Genomic DNA, 16,254 nt, shown 5'->3' on the forward strand with positions numbered 1-16,254 from the left:
AAGGCAAATCAGCAATTACAGTCCAATAGGTTGCTTCTAATCATTGCCTTTAACTGTCCATTAAACCTTCTAATGATACCGTCAGCTCTAATACGTAAATCTTACAACTACACCATCTTTCTAACGTGTTATAGTCATTTAACCTTTATAAAATATTTATCAGTGGAACGTAATTGTAACTGGAGCCCATATTTTGTGTCTGTGGTTTCCGCTCTGCATGCTGCTTATCGTGCAGATCAATAGTGTCTCACTGCTTCCTTGCACACCCCCATCTGCCTGTATGTAAGAAAGGAGAATTTTGTTAAGATCAGCACCCCCATGCTACTGTGGAATTCTGCAGACGCATTTAATTACACACACAAATATTTTGAACGGCTTCCAAAAGATTTGTTCAGGAAATGCCAGAATGAATGTCCCAAAAGAGGCAGGTGCAACACAGATACCAAGGGCTCCCATCTCACAGCACATGGAACTGGGAGGCCAGACTCTGTGTGATGCTGTAATTAGAGCTGTGTTCCTCCTCTTCCTCCCATGCTGTGACACTGTGCTGTGTGGCAGGACCCACATGATGGTACAGGTGGGAGGAAGGCCCAGTGATGTGTCATTTGGTGGATTTGCTGTAAACCCATTTTGAAGCAGGAGGGTATTTCTGAAGCAGATCTCCCAGCTGGCAACACTTACTACATTTATTTGCATCACAGAGCAGCTGCAATTTGGATGAACTAGATTGCTTTAGAGGAAACTAAACCAGATCTGCTGCAGGTATCTACCAAACGTGCCCCAATCCCTAATACTGGGGACTACTGAAACTGTGAATTGCCCTCAGCACCATGAAGTTCCCAAGCATGAAGCAGACACACACCAAGAAAAGACTCATTAACTTTTGGGAGCTTGTGCAGCACTCTGAATGTGCTTCTAGGACTATACAAGGGCCCACGTGGCAGGTATGCCTTGATGCTTGCTGTTCTTGACCACCCCTCAGCTCTTTCAGATTTGCTCCTTTTTTATTTTCTGGGAAAACTCTTACCTTAATATTATTATTATTATTATTTTATCAACACTGTTCTGTGGTACAGTCCCTGTTTGCTGAGCCTAGTTCTGAGCAGAACCCTGCTTTCTTCCCCCGTGTCTCTCTTCCCCCCCTCTTATTATTTCACACACACCTCACTGCTCTCTTTCCAGATGGACTGTCTGCTGCTTCTGCCTCCCAGAGGATCCAACAAGGTACGTGCTGCAGCCCCAGGAATCTAGTTGTGTCTATTATCTTGTACTGTGAGAAAGCTGAAAGCTTCTCCGGGGGCAGAATAACCAGTGGCTGTACCAAGAGCTTGCTAACAACAGGATAGCTTCGAGGTGCAAGGGGCTGGCAGGCAGTGTTGTACAAAGCACAGCAGGATGAAGCTTCTCCTGATAACAACTGCACTTCTGGGGAGGCACAGTGAATGCGTTAAGTAGATTTGAACTGCTGTTTGGGTGGGAGCACACCTCTCAGGCTGCCATCCACTTGCATGCTTGCACCCTGGGTCCTGGGATGCTTGCGCAGTTGGGTCTGGAAGCGAACTCATTAATGACACCCCAGGGAAAGCTGAATCCCACAGATGACTCTGGAGGAAAGTCATCAACATCAGGGGACATTTCTTTTGTGTTAGTGTTTTCATTCTGGGTAAGCCTATGTCTGCACAGCAACGCTAAGGAGCCCACCTCCACCCCACAAAAGCAACAGGGACAAGTGCAAGCTGGGGTTGGTTTGGAAATCAAGCCAAGGGTTTAGCTTGTTCTGCTGTTACAGTCAAAAACTACAAAGTTTTCTGTCTCCATTAATGTTTTACCCTTAATTTCAACTTCAATCTGATAAAAGCAAAGCATAAGAACAATACCGATCATAATGTTGTGCATAAACTGTGCGTGTATTTTACATGACTATCCAAAATTAAGACTTTTTTTTATGTATTTCTTCCTCTCTCTTGGCCTGTGTGATAATGAACAAATAATTCAGATTACATACTTACTAAACTTAACTGTAAGTAGAATTAAAAAGCAGGTGATTCAAAATTATTTAACAACTGCAATTAAACATTTTCTTTTGAAAATACTTATTTTAAAAAAATCCTTAAAATATGAGTGTATGCTAAGCCCTTAACTCAGTAAAAAATACTTTTAGCTCTTTTAAACATTGAAAGTTTATTAATTTGTTGACAATATCTTCAAGAGTCAAACCACTGAAGTCACCATGTGTTTGAAATCATAGGTTACTGAGGCTCTAATCTAGGATTAGTGTTGTTCTGCAAGCACACCAAAAAAATCCCTTATTTTGGCCTTTTCAAACAGTTCAGTTCAGTAATTATTTAACTCTAAGCTGAGAAACTGACCTGTACTGAAAAAGCAGAAAATCTTGCTTTTCTCTCCCAGATTTTGATAGAAGGATCAGACTAATTAAAAACTTGGAGACTGCAGCTAAAAGAGACAATCAGGTTGGTTTGCTGCTTTTAGATGAGTCCAGTCTTCTTTTTCAGCTAGACATTTTTGAACAGAGAATTTGAGTTGACAAAAATTTCTCTTCAGGTATACAGCAGGTTGAACTTTTTTCTTTAACTTGTAAAATAACTTCAAATGCTATGTTACGCGTTTGGGCTGAATTAGGATTTTTGATCTAATTCAGTTTGAGAGAAATTACACGTGCAGATATCTGGTAAACAAGAAAAATGCTATTCACAGGAGTCTGACTCTAAGAACCTGAAGACTCAAAATCATTGTATACTACCCAAATAAAGTCTTAAATTAGTGTATTTGGTTAACAAAGAGAAAATAAGAATGCACACCACCAATGAAAATATACTAATTAATGCAATTACAAAATAAAAGGAACAATTATTTAAAGTTTCCTACTTGATAATTCAAATACTCACTAAAATCTGTGACTATCAGCATAGCTCCAGGACCTGAAAATGGATTATCAGGAATTCAAAGCTGGTGGCTTAACTTTCTTTACCCTTCAGACAGTCTCAATATTCAAGATAGAAATTTCTGTGGCAAGATGGGCAATAGAAGAAAGGTTCTGTAGGAGGCTGGTGATTGTGTTTTCAGTAATTCCTCGGTGGCAAGATGCTTATTCAGCAGTCAAAGCTGAGTTGAAATGTTCTCATATATACTGAAATGCTGACTTACTCCACAGGAGCTCACATTTATTTCAACATCTTGTGCAGTGATATGGTGGTTAGGTAGTCTAAGACTACGAATGGTCTTGTGCAGTTTCAGTTTCTTCATTCTTCTGCCTGGGAATGCTCTTCTCTATACTTGTAGCTATGAGTAAATAGAAATAGAATGACCGCCATAAGGAAACTGAGCCAGCAGAAGCCGTTTACCTTTGGATATGGACTTAATGCAGAAACAGCAACAACAAAAACTCTCAGAAACCCATTAATTGGGACAGGAAAGGCTGAGCTCTATTTTTAATTTGTAACACTTTTAAATTCCATGTTGTTTCTTCAGGTTGTTTCTCAATGGATTTAAATAGTTTGTGATGAATAAAATATTGATTGGTGGTTTTGGATGACAGATGCTTCTAAATCTGAACAAACATAACTAATATGAAATTCAAATTCTGATCAAACAAAAAATTAATATGAATTTCATATTTTGTTGCTTTTAATAAGCACAGATGTCTTGCCAGTGGCTCAGGCTCTGTCAAGCATCACTGCATCGTTTTTTTTTCAGGGCTCAGATTTAAAGGTGTGGCGTTCCTTCTGTATTTGTGCTTTGCATGCAGAATTAACTGGTTGATATTCAGGCATGACTGATGCTGATTTTTTTGAATGGTGATCATGTTTCTAACATAGAAATCTAAACACTCTTTCCTCTTCCAGTACCATATGTGTTTAGTAATTCAGGACCAGAAGGGTCCTAGCTCACCAGTGAATCGTGTCCCGTGTTCTTGTAGACAATATAATCCCATAATCCCTGTAACAGATTTATGCAGCTCTGTACCTCCTACTGCTTACCAGTGGGTAAAATGATACAATTGCTGATACTGTGTTATCTTCTACCATGTTACTGAAGACAGATAATGCCCTAGCCTAAATGAACTAGCACTAGTATCTAGTTCAGTATTCTAGGTTAGGCAATGTCCTTTCCAGAGTAAGGTTTAAGAAGCACTTTTCTGAATCATCACACTGTGACTGTGGCTATACCACTGATTATTTTATGTATCTTCATCATAGGTCTTCTTGCTGGCATCTTGCTGAAGCACTTAGTTTCTTCCATTACCTTTGAAAATAAGATGCCCAGAACTAAATGCACTATTTCAGCTGAAGGCATACTAATGACTATAATAAAATGGCATGCTAGCATTATTTTTATTCTTTTCTGTATCATTTCACCACAGAAAATAAGGCTGAGAATCTCAGGAAATCATCTTTTCCCCTCCTTCTCCTATAATCCTAACATTGTTTGCCTCTTTATTTGCAGTTGTGTGTTGATCAGAAGCTTTTGTATTTGATCTGTTTACAGCAGTGCTCTTGTCTCTTTCCTGAAAGGTTCTAATTAATTTAGACTTTAGCATTGTGTAAGCAATTCAAACCGGCTTAATGTATGGTGAGCTCTGAATTATAATCCTTGTGTCTGGGGCTGCTGAGGGGACTGGTGAAAGCACGCAATGCCTTTCAGTTCCAGGGCATTTATTTGATACAGTAGGGACCCAGAGTTGTCACCAATGCAAATGGAGTTTGTGGTGGTATCATCTGGGCTCTTACTAGAAAAAAAACCCTTTTTCATGATTGGTATGTTTGTAGGAAATCTTCACTGGGAGGCAAAGACTGGCGTAGGGATCTGAATGGTGACAGAGTGTAAATGTCGACACTGCTGCTTGCTCTGCGTTATTCATTCTAAATGAGCCCTGGGGAAGTATTTTTGGTTTATGTCAGTCCATCTTAAATGATATTTCTCCCTTTTCCAAAGTGGAGTATCCTTTGCTCCTTGGGTCAGCCATGTTATTACCATTCCTTTAATAACCTAACCAAGCTCAGTCTAAAGGTGTGCTGGTGCCTGTGGCACGGCCAAAGTATCCTACATTAATAATACATTAACAGTAATTAGCATCAATATGCAACAAGCTGAAATATGCCCAAGAGTGCAGGATGAGAAAAATCTGAAGAAAGTTACCATTTCCATCCCGTCATCTCAAAACATTTCAAATGAACAATATATACATGTCTGTACAGCAGCAGTACAGGGTACAGTCTAGTATGTGGTTGAGTCCTGATATATGTAGGGAGCTGGAAATCTCACTTCGTGGCAAGAATGTAGATGGTATTCAAGGAGTGAAGCAGACACAACCCACTGAGTACACGGAATAGCAATGTATGAGAAGTGACTTATAATTTTAAATTGTATTGATAGTAGACATGAGGTAGATTGATAGGTTTAGTACTTCTGCATATATTTTAGAGGCCAAAACAAAGTCTTTGCCTAGAATATAACTGAACTCTTACTAATTGCACAAATTTTGTCTCGACGGCACTATGTCTGATGGAAAAAGAATTTATTCCTCCAGAAATTTCAAGTGCAAAACAGTGAAAAATCTGTGTGTTTATGGAATATTTTCTGTGTTTATAAAAGAAAGGCATGAGACATCCTCTCATGACATCTCTTACTAGATTGTCCAGTATTACTTACAAGTTCAGCATTCATCCTTACAGTCCATGCAAGACTCATGCTAGACAGTTGATATTAGGTAGACATTACTCTGTCTCGGTCCTGGAGTTGTTCAGGACTCTGTCCCTGATTGCCATTATTTACAATATCTGCCTCTTTTGGAGCACCTGAAGAAGACTGTCTTTAATTTTCTGTGTTTAATGCTGCATAAGACAGGTATAAAATGTGACTGAAGGCTGAAGTTGCCAGGGAAGAAATGCAGAAGCATTTAATTACTCAAAACAAATATCCATTATATGTGTAGAATATACACATACATGTATCAGGGCACATTTTTGCATGTCTGAGAATAGAAAGCTACCATTTAATTAAACGTTAGTTCTATCCTTCTAGGTATCATGGCACAGGTAATGATAAAAAAAGGGATAATCCATTTGCTACTGCTCTGACCTGGTAAGAATTTAATTCTCTGTGGCTGACTGATTCTGAAAGTGTAAAAAACTTGCACTGAAGCAGACCTCCAGAGGTGATTGGTTTCATTCCCTTGTCATGGTCTTCTCCTGGTTTGAATCCACAGAGTGACCTGGTTATGTTGGCAGTCGTCACACAGACTGAGACTTGTTCTTTTATTTTTAACTTCACATACTCCGTCCATCCTAATTATGCAAAGCATAGGTGCCTAGACTGGTAGTTTTTCTTGATGCTGAAAACCTGATTTAGCATACCGGGTAAGCAAAATGCAGCACTCTTTCAATGTTCCTCCGATTCCTTGCATGGTTTATGTAGCTTGTGTGATATCAACCAGCTATTACAGTTTTGTTTGTCTTGACTTTTACGAGTTCATCTTCAGACTGGCTCACTGTGCTGTAAATGCCATAGCCACAGTTTCTAGTGATATATTTAAAAATTCTAATTCCGTCTTGTTCCTGCTCGGTATGTCTGCATACCGTCAAACTGATCACAGCATTCTCATCGCTCAGCGATCTGCTGCGTAAGGCCAACATCTTGCAGCACTCGAGCAGCTTTCATCTTTTCAAACTACTTGCTTCTGCTTATAAACATTCTGCATGGAACTCAGGATTTATCAGTATTTTATACAAAGAAAATAAAATCTCATGAGAAATTTGTTTTTATTTATGTTTATGAAGTCTTTTGCTGTGACTGTAAAATATAAAATCTCCTATTCCTTAAATTAAGCAACTGCTATTTTAAAATTAATGTTCATCTCAAGCTTATAGAAGAGCCTTTGGATTTTTCCATTTTAAATGCATTTTCTGTTTTCCTGTGGGATATGAGTTATTAATTGCTTTTCTCTTTTCTTTATCATGGGATGTGAGGCAAAGATTATCTGTTTGCTCTCAAGGTATTATAGAGCTGTATTTCCACTTTCTTGCCCACACAGACCTGGTGTACCTCCAATGACACTGCTTTTGATTTTAGTAGGTATCCTTTAGAGAAGAATTAGCCTTCTGATTTTAAAATTGCTGAAAACTATTTGCCTTTATTCCATGATTTGAATGGACGAGAGAATGCTACAGACCTAAAGTCAGTTCCAGATACAACCAATATGGAAGAAGTGATGGTGCTGGATGACTCCTTCCATACCTTCTGAGCACTGGCATGTGCTAGACCGAGTGGCCTCAGGCTTTCCCCATACCCACAGGGATGGATTTGCCATTGTGAAGCCGTGTCCTGACCTTCCTCTGCAACCAGTCTCTTAATGAAAACAAGCTCCTTCCTTTAGGGGCAAGTGCTGAGCTATTAGGAACATCCTTTTCTCATCCTTTTCTCCCACTCTTTCTGCAGCTATGTCTATTGTATTTATCTAGAGGGTGATGTGTTTTCGCAGGTGCGTGTACCACTTGGAGTTTAAGCTTCCTTTGCCCTCAGAGCAACGTTAAGAAATTTGTCATTTTGTGACAATAAATAATAACAAATCGCTTTCATAGGGAAATGACAGAGCTAAGCCTGGTTTTGTACAATAGGCATGTTTAAATCACCTGAATTTGAAAGGGAGTAGAGGTATCAAAAGTATTACATTCCTGTGAGTTTTGTGAGAACGGGTTGGTTAGTGAAGGGGCATAACCTTTAACATTTGCATCAATGTCAATCCTTATTAAGTAGGAGGTTTACTTAATTCTAGTAATTGTGGAAGTGCTTGATTTTAAACGGGGGGCTCCCTAAATGGCCATTTACCATTGTAAGGCACTGCCTGGGGTTAAGTGGCTTCTCTGTCCCTTTTTGTTTAATTTCCTCTTTCTAAATCGGATAGTTTTTTGAATGCAGCTTCTATATATGGCACAAGAGCTAATTGTTGAAATTGTAAAGGATCCGTTTTTCAGAAAACAGGTACATTATGATGCTTTCAGAATGTAAATATTTAATGCAGACTTCTTCCAGGAGATGGAACCATATCGATCCCGTCTTCCTAATCTTTACAACTTTATGATTTGTCTGGCTGTAATTGGAACGCTATCCTTTGTGGGTTTTGGAGTGTTCTTTCTATTTATGTTGAATGACCTTATGTGGTGGTTTTACTCGGGTGGGCAGCCGAGCTCCACCACAAGCACTCTCTCACTCCCCCTCTTCAAAGAGGAATGGGGAGAAAGTACGATGAAAGGGGCTCAAGGGTTGAGATAAGGACGAGGAGATCGCACAGTAATTATTGTGATGGGCAACAGACTCAGCATAGGGAGATAGTAAGATTTATTGCCTATTACTAACGAGCTAGAGAAGCGAGAAACAAAGGAAGGAAACTAAAAGCATCTTCCCCCTCCATCTCTTCCACCTCCTCCCTCTGAGTGGTGCAGGGGAATGGGGGAACGGGGGTTATGGTCGGCCTATAGCGCTTCTCTGCCACTCCTCGGTCACTGTTGTCCCCTGTGCTGTGGGGTCCCTCCCACGGGATGCAGTCCTTGCTGAACTGATCTGGCGTGGGCCTCCCACAGGCAGCAGCTCTTCAAGAACTGCTCCAGATATGGGTCCGTACCACGGGGTCCATCCATCAGGAGCAAACTGCTCCAACCTGGGTCCCCCACGGGCAGCAGCTCCTGCCAGGTCACCTGCTCCTGCATGGTCTCCTCTCCACAGCCTACAGGTCTGGCCCAGAATCTGCTCCGGCAGGGGTCTTCCACAGGCCACAGTCTCCGTCGGTGCAGGTCCACCTGCTCCACCGTGGTCTCCTCCACAGGCTGCAGCGTGGAACCCTGCTCCACCGTGGTACTCCATGGGCTGCAGGGGGACATCCTGCTTCACCATGGTCCTCACCACAGGCCGCAGGGGACTTCTGCTCTGGCGCCTGGAGCACCTCTCTCCCTCCTTCTTCATTGACCTTGGCGCCTGCAAGGCTGTTCCTCACTCCTCTCACTCTCCCAGCTGCTGTGTGGTGCAGCATTTTTTTCCCTGTCTTAAATCTGCTCTCACAGAGACGCAAAACAACATCACTTACTGGCTCAGCTCAGGTCAGCAGTGGGGCCCTTAGCAAACATGGGGCAGCTTCGAGATCCTTCTCACAGAAGCCACCCCTATGGCCCCCTGCTACCAAAACCTTGCAATGTAAACCCACTACACCTTACTAAGTTCCAGATCACTAGGACTGGAACTCATGTCACTTGATTTCTCATCGTCTTTCTCTCTCCTTGTTGAAACAAGGTGTGGTTTGCTTTATTATTCTTTGAATACACTGCACTCCGTACCTTACTAATCAGTCTTTCAGCAGGTAAACTAAGGGCATAGGCATCAAGGAAGGGAAAAATTCTGAAATTCGTACACAGAAGTTTTAATTCAAGCAACAAAGCCAATATTTTTCAGAACATTTATTAGTCATTATACAGAGTAAAATCAAAGCCTCCAACTCTTTTTGTGTGTTGAGGTTGTAAGTTAAGATAATAAATGCTTCAATAAAGGGGATCAATTAAATTAAGTCATATGCAGACCATAAGTAACAGCACATTCACCACTGTAATGAAAGTACACTTGATTTTAGTAGAATGTGCTTTCTTTCTTTGTAATCAATTATACATGTTTTTTCAGGTTTTTGATCTGATTTTTAATGAGTACAACTACATCGTCTATTCAGGTGGGTATTCATTATTTGGCAGAGACTATAATTTCTGATATTATCAGTTGGTGACAAGACTGCCCAGATCTGTCTGGAGCAGACTTTGCACCTCATTATAAAGCAGAGGAGGAGGTGGGGGCCATGTGATGCTTTAGAGCAGTATGCACTATAGAGAAGATGGGTAAACAGCAAAAACTCTGAGCTGTCACCCTCTAAGGGGCCCAAACTGATAGTTCAGAAGGTTAATGGTTTGCAGGTCCTTCTTGGTGAGCGTCACTAGAAGTTTACCATCACTGTGCACTGGGGTTGATTCATTTGAACCCAAATTGTTGCAGAAAACATCCAGTAACAATCAGTAATCTATCCAGCAGATACAGACTCCCGTTCAGCAGTCCTGTTTATGCCATTATGTCTTTAATCCTATTTGTCCAGAACACATACTCCAGTCCACCCTCGCAATTTCTGAGATACTGAATCATTTCATTTCCCTAAATCCCTCTGCGACTAGGTGATGGATTCTTTCAACTCGGTAATCTTGCACCATCACTGCCATAACACATTCGGTAAGGGGGAGCCTTAAGCTAAGCTCAGTGCTTTTACACCGAACTTTGGGGACCCTTATGTTTCTGTGGCTGCCTTGCTTAAAGTCTTGCAAAAGTGAATTCTGTTTCATGAAATGACAGGGACTAGAGCACAGTTCTGGTAGCAGTCTGGCTAGTTTGATAATGCCATCTGGAAGTAGTGCAAAATGGCATGTAAATAATTGAATTTCACATGCCTGTGCTGTCATTTTGTTAATACTGCTCCATATCTGAGTGTAGCTTCATAGAGATAGAGAAGTGTGCTTGCTGCTACTCTCTCCTTTTAATGTTAAGCTTCTTTGTATTTAAAAAGTTTAAATGGTGGTACAGACAGAACAAGCAGATATAAATAGAGTACTGTCTCACAATCTCCAGTAACAGATGTTTAGGGGAAAGTAAAAGAAACAGGACAAATGCAGAATAATCTTTCCCCGGTGCTATCCAACCTTTCTATAAATGGCAACTTGGGGACTTTCAGACCTGGATGTTTCATTTATACCATGATGCTCAAAAGCCTTGATGTGCCATTACCTCTCTCTAGTGTCTCTTTACACTACTGGCTTCTACAGCATCTCATGTGGAATTTAATTATGTTAAGAAGTGTTTCATTTTCTGTTTTAGACCTGCTCCATGCTGAATTCATGAGCTACTTTGTCCCTATCAATTATTTCCAAGAACTGTACTCTTCAGTTATCCCTCTTCCAAGCCCAAGCGTCTGACTAGCCTTTTCTCATGCAGACGTCGCTCGTACTTCAATCATAGTTGCCCATTCCTTCTTCTGGTTCTGTTGCATCCTTTCTGAGGGGAGGATCACCACTCCATGCAGTATTTAAAGTGTGGGCACACCACAGTTCTGTGCAATAATGAAAACTGCCTTTGCATCTGTTTTCAATTTCTTTTCTGTAAATGTTAGAGAATGTCTGAGTGCCTTGTCATGCCATTTACAAGGTCAAAAGCCATGCTTCAATGGCTTTAATCAGTCGTGCAATTCATCCAGGAAGACGAGACCTTACCCCTTTGATGTCTTTTAATACACCCTTTCTCGATCTTTAAGAGTTTCAGTGCTCCCAAAGGGCCAAATTCTCTCCAGTGGGTGCCTGGCTCTGGAGCAGGTAACTTCTTTGACCAGTCCTTCTTTTAGTGCTTTCCCTTCATTGCCTCACAAGCAGCTACTGCTGTTTGCTTGCTTGTTGTAACTACCACTCCCCGAGTTCTGTATGCAAAGGTGCTTCCCAGCTGTCACATGCCAGTCGGCTCTCCTTCTCTGCTTTGTTTATCCCCTTCCTCTGACTGCTTTCACATTCCCAGAGTGCTGTGTTCTTCCTTCAATCCCTGCTCCCCTGTCAGGGTCTTCCATTTCTGCATTACTTTGCTTCTGTGTTTTCCCCCATCTCTTCTTTTTTTGGAAACCAGCGGTAAAGCGTTTAAATGATGGGTGATTGGAGGTCTGGGGCTCATTTCGTCAAGCAGCATACAAACGTGTCAGAAAAGGTAATCCTCATTCCTAAGAGCTTACAAGGTAACTGAAAGGTAGTGGGGAGCTCTGACAAGGGAAATGGACTAGAGCAGTGAACCGTGAAAACCGGAGGCGGTCACAATGGCACTGAGAGTAGGCATAGATCTGAGTCGGAGCCTGAGACCTGTAGTACTGAAACACAGTACGGAAGGCATAGGCCTTGTGTGTATGTTAGGCAGAATCAAAAGTTTGATGTGGACACCGCTAAGCACTAAGGTGAGAGAGTGTTAAAAATTGAGACACTTTCCTTGTGCCTCAGCCCCATGTTTAAGTGAAGACTTCAAAAAAAAACAACTCTGATTGCAGCTATAGTAATAAAAATACTAAATAAAACCACTGAATACACCATAAGGTTAGTAACAGCTGCACCTTGTCAGAGTGTTGTGTGCATGGTTTTATGCAGAGTAAGTCGTACATACCTATAACGTGATAAAAAGTTATTATTGATAGAAGAATCACTTGCTTAAAAAGCTACAAGATATTCCACTACTAACAAACTGAGATACGCTGTTATTCCAGTACTTTTTTATAGCGTCTTAACATAAGGTGTTAGACCTGTAAGTACAGCACATAAGGGTTTGGGAGAACAATAAATGGAAGTTGCTATAGAAATAATACAGGAGTGCTTAAGAATGACTTTTAAATGGTTCGCTGAAGTAGATACGGCAACAGCAATCTAAATTCTATCAGACAAGGTAATGGAGGGTAAAGGAGCTGGCAAGCGGAGTGACTGGAAATCTAAGTGATAACATAAGCCTAAACCATAGAAAAGCTTTGAAAAAAACTGTGCAAATTAACCAGGAAACTAATGTATACATAATAGTTTGTAACTTCAAAGGAGAAAAAGGAAAATCTGGTTGAAAGGGGCCAAGGAAGAGCTGAGCCACAGGTTTTACATGGGGTTTTGCTCTGTGTGCATGGAAGCTATGCAGCTGAGGGCTAAATTCCCATTTGCGATGTTCTGACATGAAACAAGACTGTACAAAATAAGTCTGGTAACGGTCATCTGGTGAACCTCTTGGCTGCAAACCAGAATCAACTGTACCTAAACCTTTCTTGGCAAAGCCTTGTTCTGCTGGTCCTTAAAACCTGCACAGGGACCTGCAGTCACCAGGGGCATTCCTTTCCAAATGCCGGCACTTCAGCTTAGGGAACTTGTCCTGGTACCCCACCTTTTGTATTTCTTCCTGCACTTTCAACCTTTTATTTCCATCCACATCCTCGGCTAATGAGAATGAGATCTTGCTGCCGTATTAGTTTGAATTTCAAGATTTCTTTCCCTGTTCCCACAGTCATCCCTAATATCAGAGCTCTTGGGTTCTGGTCTGGAGTGAGCTGCTCACCTCTGTGGACAGAGAACTTTGGTCAGTGGCAAAATGGTGCAGGTGCCATATTTCTGTCTAGTTTATTTATTTATTATGTTACACAACCGTGTTTGCACATCAGTCTGATAGCTACTATTTTGGCTGATAACCTGATATCTTGGAGCCACTCACAACTGTCCGACTCCATATTAAGCCTGAAAGAAAATCCTGGCTTGAAAAAGAGAAATCAGTGGGAATACAACTTGGAAGGGTGAACATTTGTAGCTGGTGAACTCTAGACTGAAAGTGTTGAGTATGAAGTGTCCTGACAACGGAGTGCTTACTGACATCTATTTAAGAAATACATCATAAAATAGAGGAGAGGCAATTTCGGTCCTCATATGGAACAATCAGCAAGAGCTGTTCCCAGTGCTTTTCTAGAAGTAGATGAGTGCTCACTGGTTCCTTAATAAAAAGTGCTCTAAAAAGAAAGCTTAGCACAGCAATTCCGCCATACGACAGCATCCTGAGCAAATCAGGATGTCACGTGTACCGCAAGGGAATCCTGGGGGGTGACAGATTTGGGGTGTGTGGATGGTCTGGCTGCCGTTGGACACTATCAAACAGCAGATGCTGTGCTGAAATTTTGATTGAGAAGAAGACTCTTTTTAAGTACCTCCTCCAGCACGGTTCCTTGAGGATTTAGAAGGAAGGATGTTCAGACTGCATGGCAGATAAATGCCTTTTCTGTCCTGGTCAGGACTGCAGCTGTACTTGGTCTGTCACCAAAGCCTAAGCTTCTCAGCACATGTGGTATTTGGAGAACTAACTGTTGACTTCAAAAGGGATACGAATTTGATGTAATGGGCTATATTTTTAGCCACTTGGATAGTGGCACGCATTATTCAGTTTTGATTAGCTCAGTCAGTGCACAGGGCTAGTAAATGTTAAACATTAATATTAATCACACCGCGGTGCCTCTTGCAGACTCTCAGCATTCTGGTCTTCAGCCAGAAGTGCAGGTGTGCAAATGAGGAATGTTTGGGTATTAAGAGCCAAACTTCCCTGCCTCTCACACCTGCACATGTTTGGGAAATAAATACATCCAACAAAAGCTCTTCTACGCCATTATTGCCCATATTCCCTACCCAAACACTCTTGAGGTATGCACACGTGTATAAAAGAAGCAGATTTTATTCTGAGAAGCATAAAGCATATGTATTACACAGACGTTGATGTGATCTTGTGCTTATCAGAACAGCAGCTTGTAGGAGGTATTTGATTACCTGCAAAGTTTGGCCTTGTCTCAGTAGACCGCTATATGATTATCTACAAAGCCTCATCTTGCTCGTGCTGAAGTCAATGACAATGTTCTCACCTCCTTGTCTTTAATGGACTGTGTCCCAGCAATGTTTCCTTAGATTGCTGTTCACAAACATAAACTTGCAGTTATGATATTTACAAATATCTCCTTGTTTGTTTGTTTTAAGGAAGGCATTTAAATGTTTTCATTTGCCTTCTTTCTGCATTGCTTTTGTTATCTTATTGTAGGTTCATGATTTTTTTTTAACACTCAAAATTGCAGCGTCAAAATAGCTACAGGAGTAAGTAGTACATTATTGTGCTGATTTCAGTGATGTTATAGACGCATCATTTATAATTCAAATGTCTTTGCTTCTTCAAATGTAAAACCTGGCATTAACGATCTCAGATTTTTTGTAAGAAAACCACTGGTTGCTGCACTGTATATTTTGAAGATACTAGTCCAGAATAAAATAGGAATTTGGTAAAGTGTTCTTGCAAAAAGGATCAGCAATCAAATAACATTTCCTGAAAGCTGCACAGACCCTGCTGAAAGCTCAGCTGCCAAGAAGCAAGGTCTTTTTGTAGCACAGGATATACAGACACCTAATATGTGACTTCCAGAGGTCAAGGAGGAGATAAGATCACAAGTGGTTCACAGCATCTATAACTGATAAGCCTTTTATCAAGCAGAGTCCCATCCTGACTTGCCGTACCCAGGGAGCTCCCTAAGGAAAATGTAAGTGCTGGTGAATCCCCTCCTGGCCTCCCGTGAGACGAGGGATTTGGGAAGGAGTTGCATGGTTACTGTTAGAGCTTCAGCTGCCAACACGAGCACGCTCGCAGGATGGTGGTGGCACAGCTGAGGAGAGCACAGCTGGGCTGCTTCAGAGCTGCTTTGGTTTTCCCTTTTAGCAGTCGAGGTGAATCTGGCTAAATGGGTAAACCCTGGTGAAACCCCAATTGCAAGATGGAGTATTGGCAGATATTTTAAGTGAATAAACTGCACAAAGGGAAAGAATGAAACTAGTCAGAGACTGAAAGGATATCTAACTGTCTGGAAATAATGGAAACGAGTCACAGAAAAGCAGTTAGGAAAAGCATCTTATTTGCATTGTGGTGCTAGTGGAGCCACATTTGCTTACGCTAGAGCTCATTTAAGTCATAAGTCCACCTAAAAAGATCACTGTAGGTTTCATTTGTCTGCATGGCAGTAAATGTATCTAGGGTTCAGAAACAACCATTTGTAGCAGGAGAGCTAAGTGAATGGCAGTAGCTGTTAAGACATGATTAAATGTGATGTATGTCAGCAGTGGTTAACTTCTGAATGGCTGGAGGCTACTTCTGTTCTCCGGTAGCTGGTTGGTGACCAGAAGCAGCAGCTTTCTCTCTGTGGCATTGCGTGACCTGTCCTTGATTAGCGCCTGCTGTGTAACCTCCCCTTTCAGCAATGCCTTTAATTTGGTGGGTATGTTGACCTGACGGCAGTCCTAGAATCCAGGTGCCTCTAAGGTTTTGCCTAGACCTACAAACCAAAGAGTTTCAGCCCTCAGATTGCTAACTGGCCACTCCTTTTAACTGTGGCTTTCCAACCCAGGTTAGGGGTCAGAGCATGGCTGAGTCTTTAGGGTAAGCTGGAAATAAAATGTCCAAATGACAAATATGACAGCTTGCATTGGCACATCATTAGTATGGGAAATAGTACCACAGAGTCAGCCCTCCTCCTTGGAAGTGCTAATGCTTAGTGATTGCACTGGATGTGAAGTCAGGAGGTTTTCCATTTTTAACCCTTTTTAAAAATTCACAAAAATATTTTGTTTCAAGGGATGCAAAGGAAGATTC

The 16,254-nt window shown here is 41.3% G+C and overlaps 1 protein-coding gene across 1 annotated transcript in view; it reads left to right on the forward strand.

The window, feature by feature from the left end:
* The first annotated feature begins 751 nt into the window (after positions 1 to 751).
* The window catches only part of SORCS2 (sortilin related VPS10 domain containing receptor 2), a 572,554-nt gene continuing 557,051 nt past the window's right edge, over positions 752 to 16,254 (forward strand). The window contains exons 1-2 of the mRNA XM_035325108.1: positions 752 to 944; positions 1,183 to 1,224. Coding sequence (XP_035180999.1) covers positions 831 to 944; positions 1,183 to 1,224 — 156 coding nt within the window. The 5' untranslated portion in view covers positions 752 to 830. The remainder of the gene's footprint in view (positions 945 to 1,182; positions 1,225 to 16,254) is intronic.

The sequence above is a fragment of the Oxyura jamaicensis genome, chromosome 4 (assembly GCF_011077185.1).
Source record: "Oxyura jamaicensis isolate SHBP4307 breed ruddy duck chromosome 4, BPBGC_Ojam_1.0, whole genome shotgun sequence".
NCBI classification, from domain to species: Eukaryota; Metazoa; Chordata; class Aves; order Anseriformes; family Anatidae; genus Oxyura; species Oxyura jamaicensis.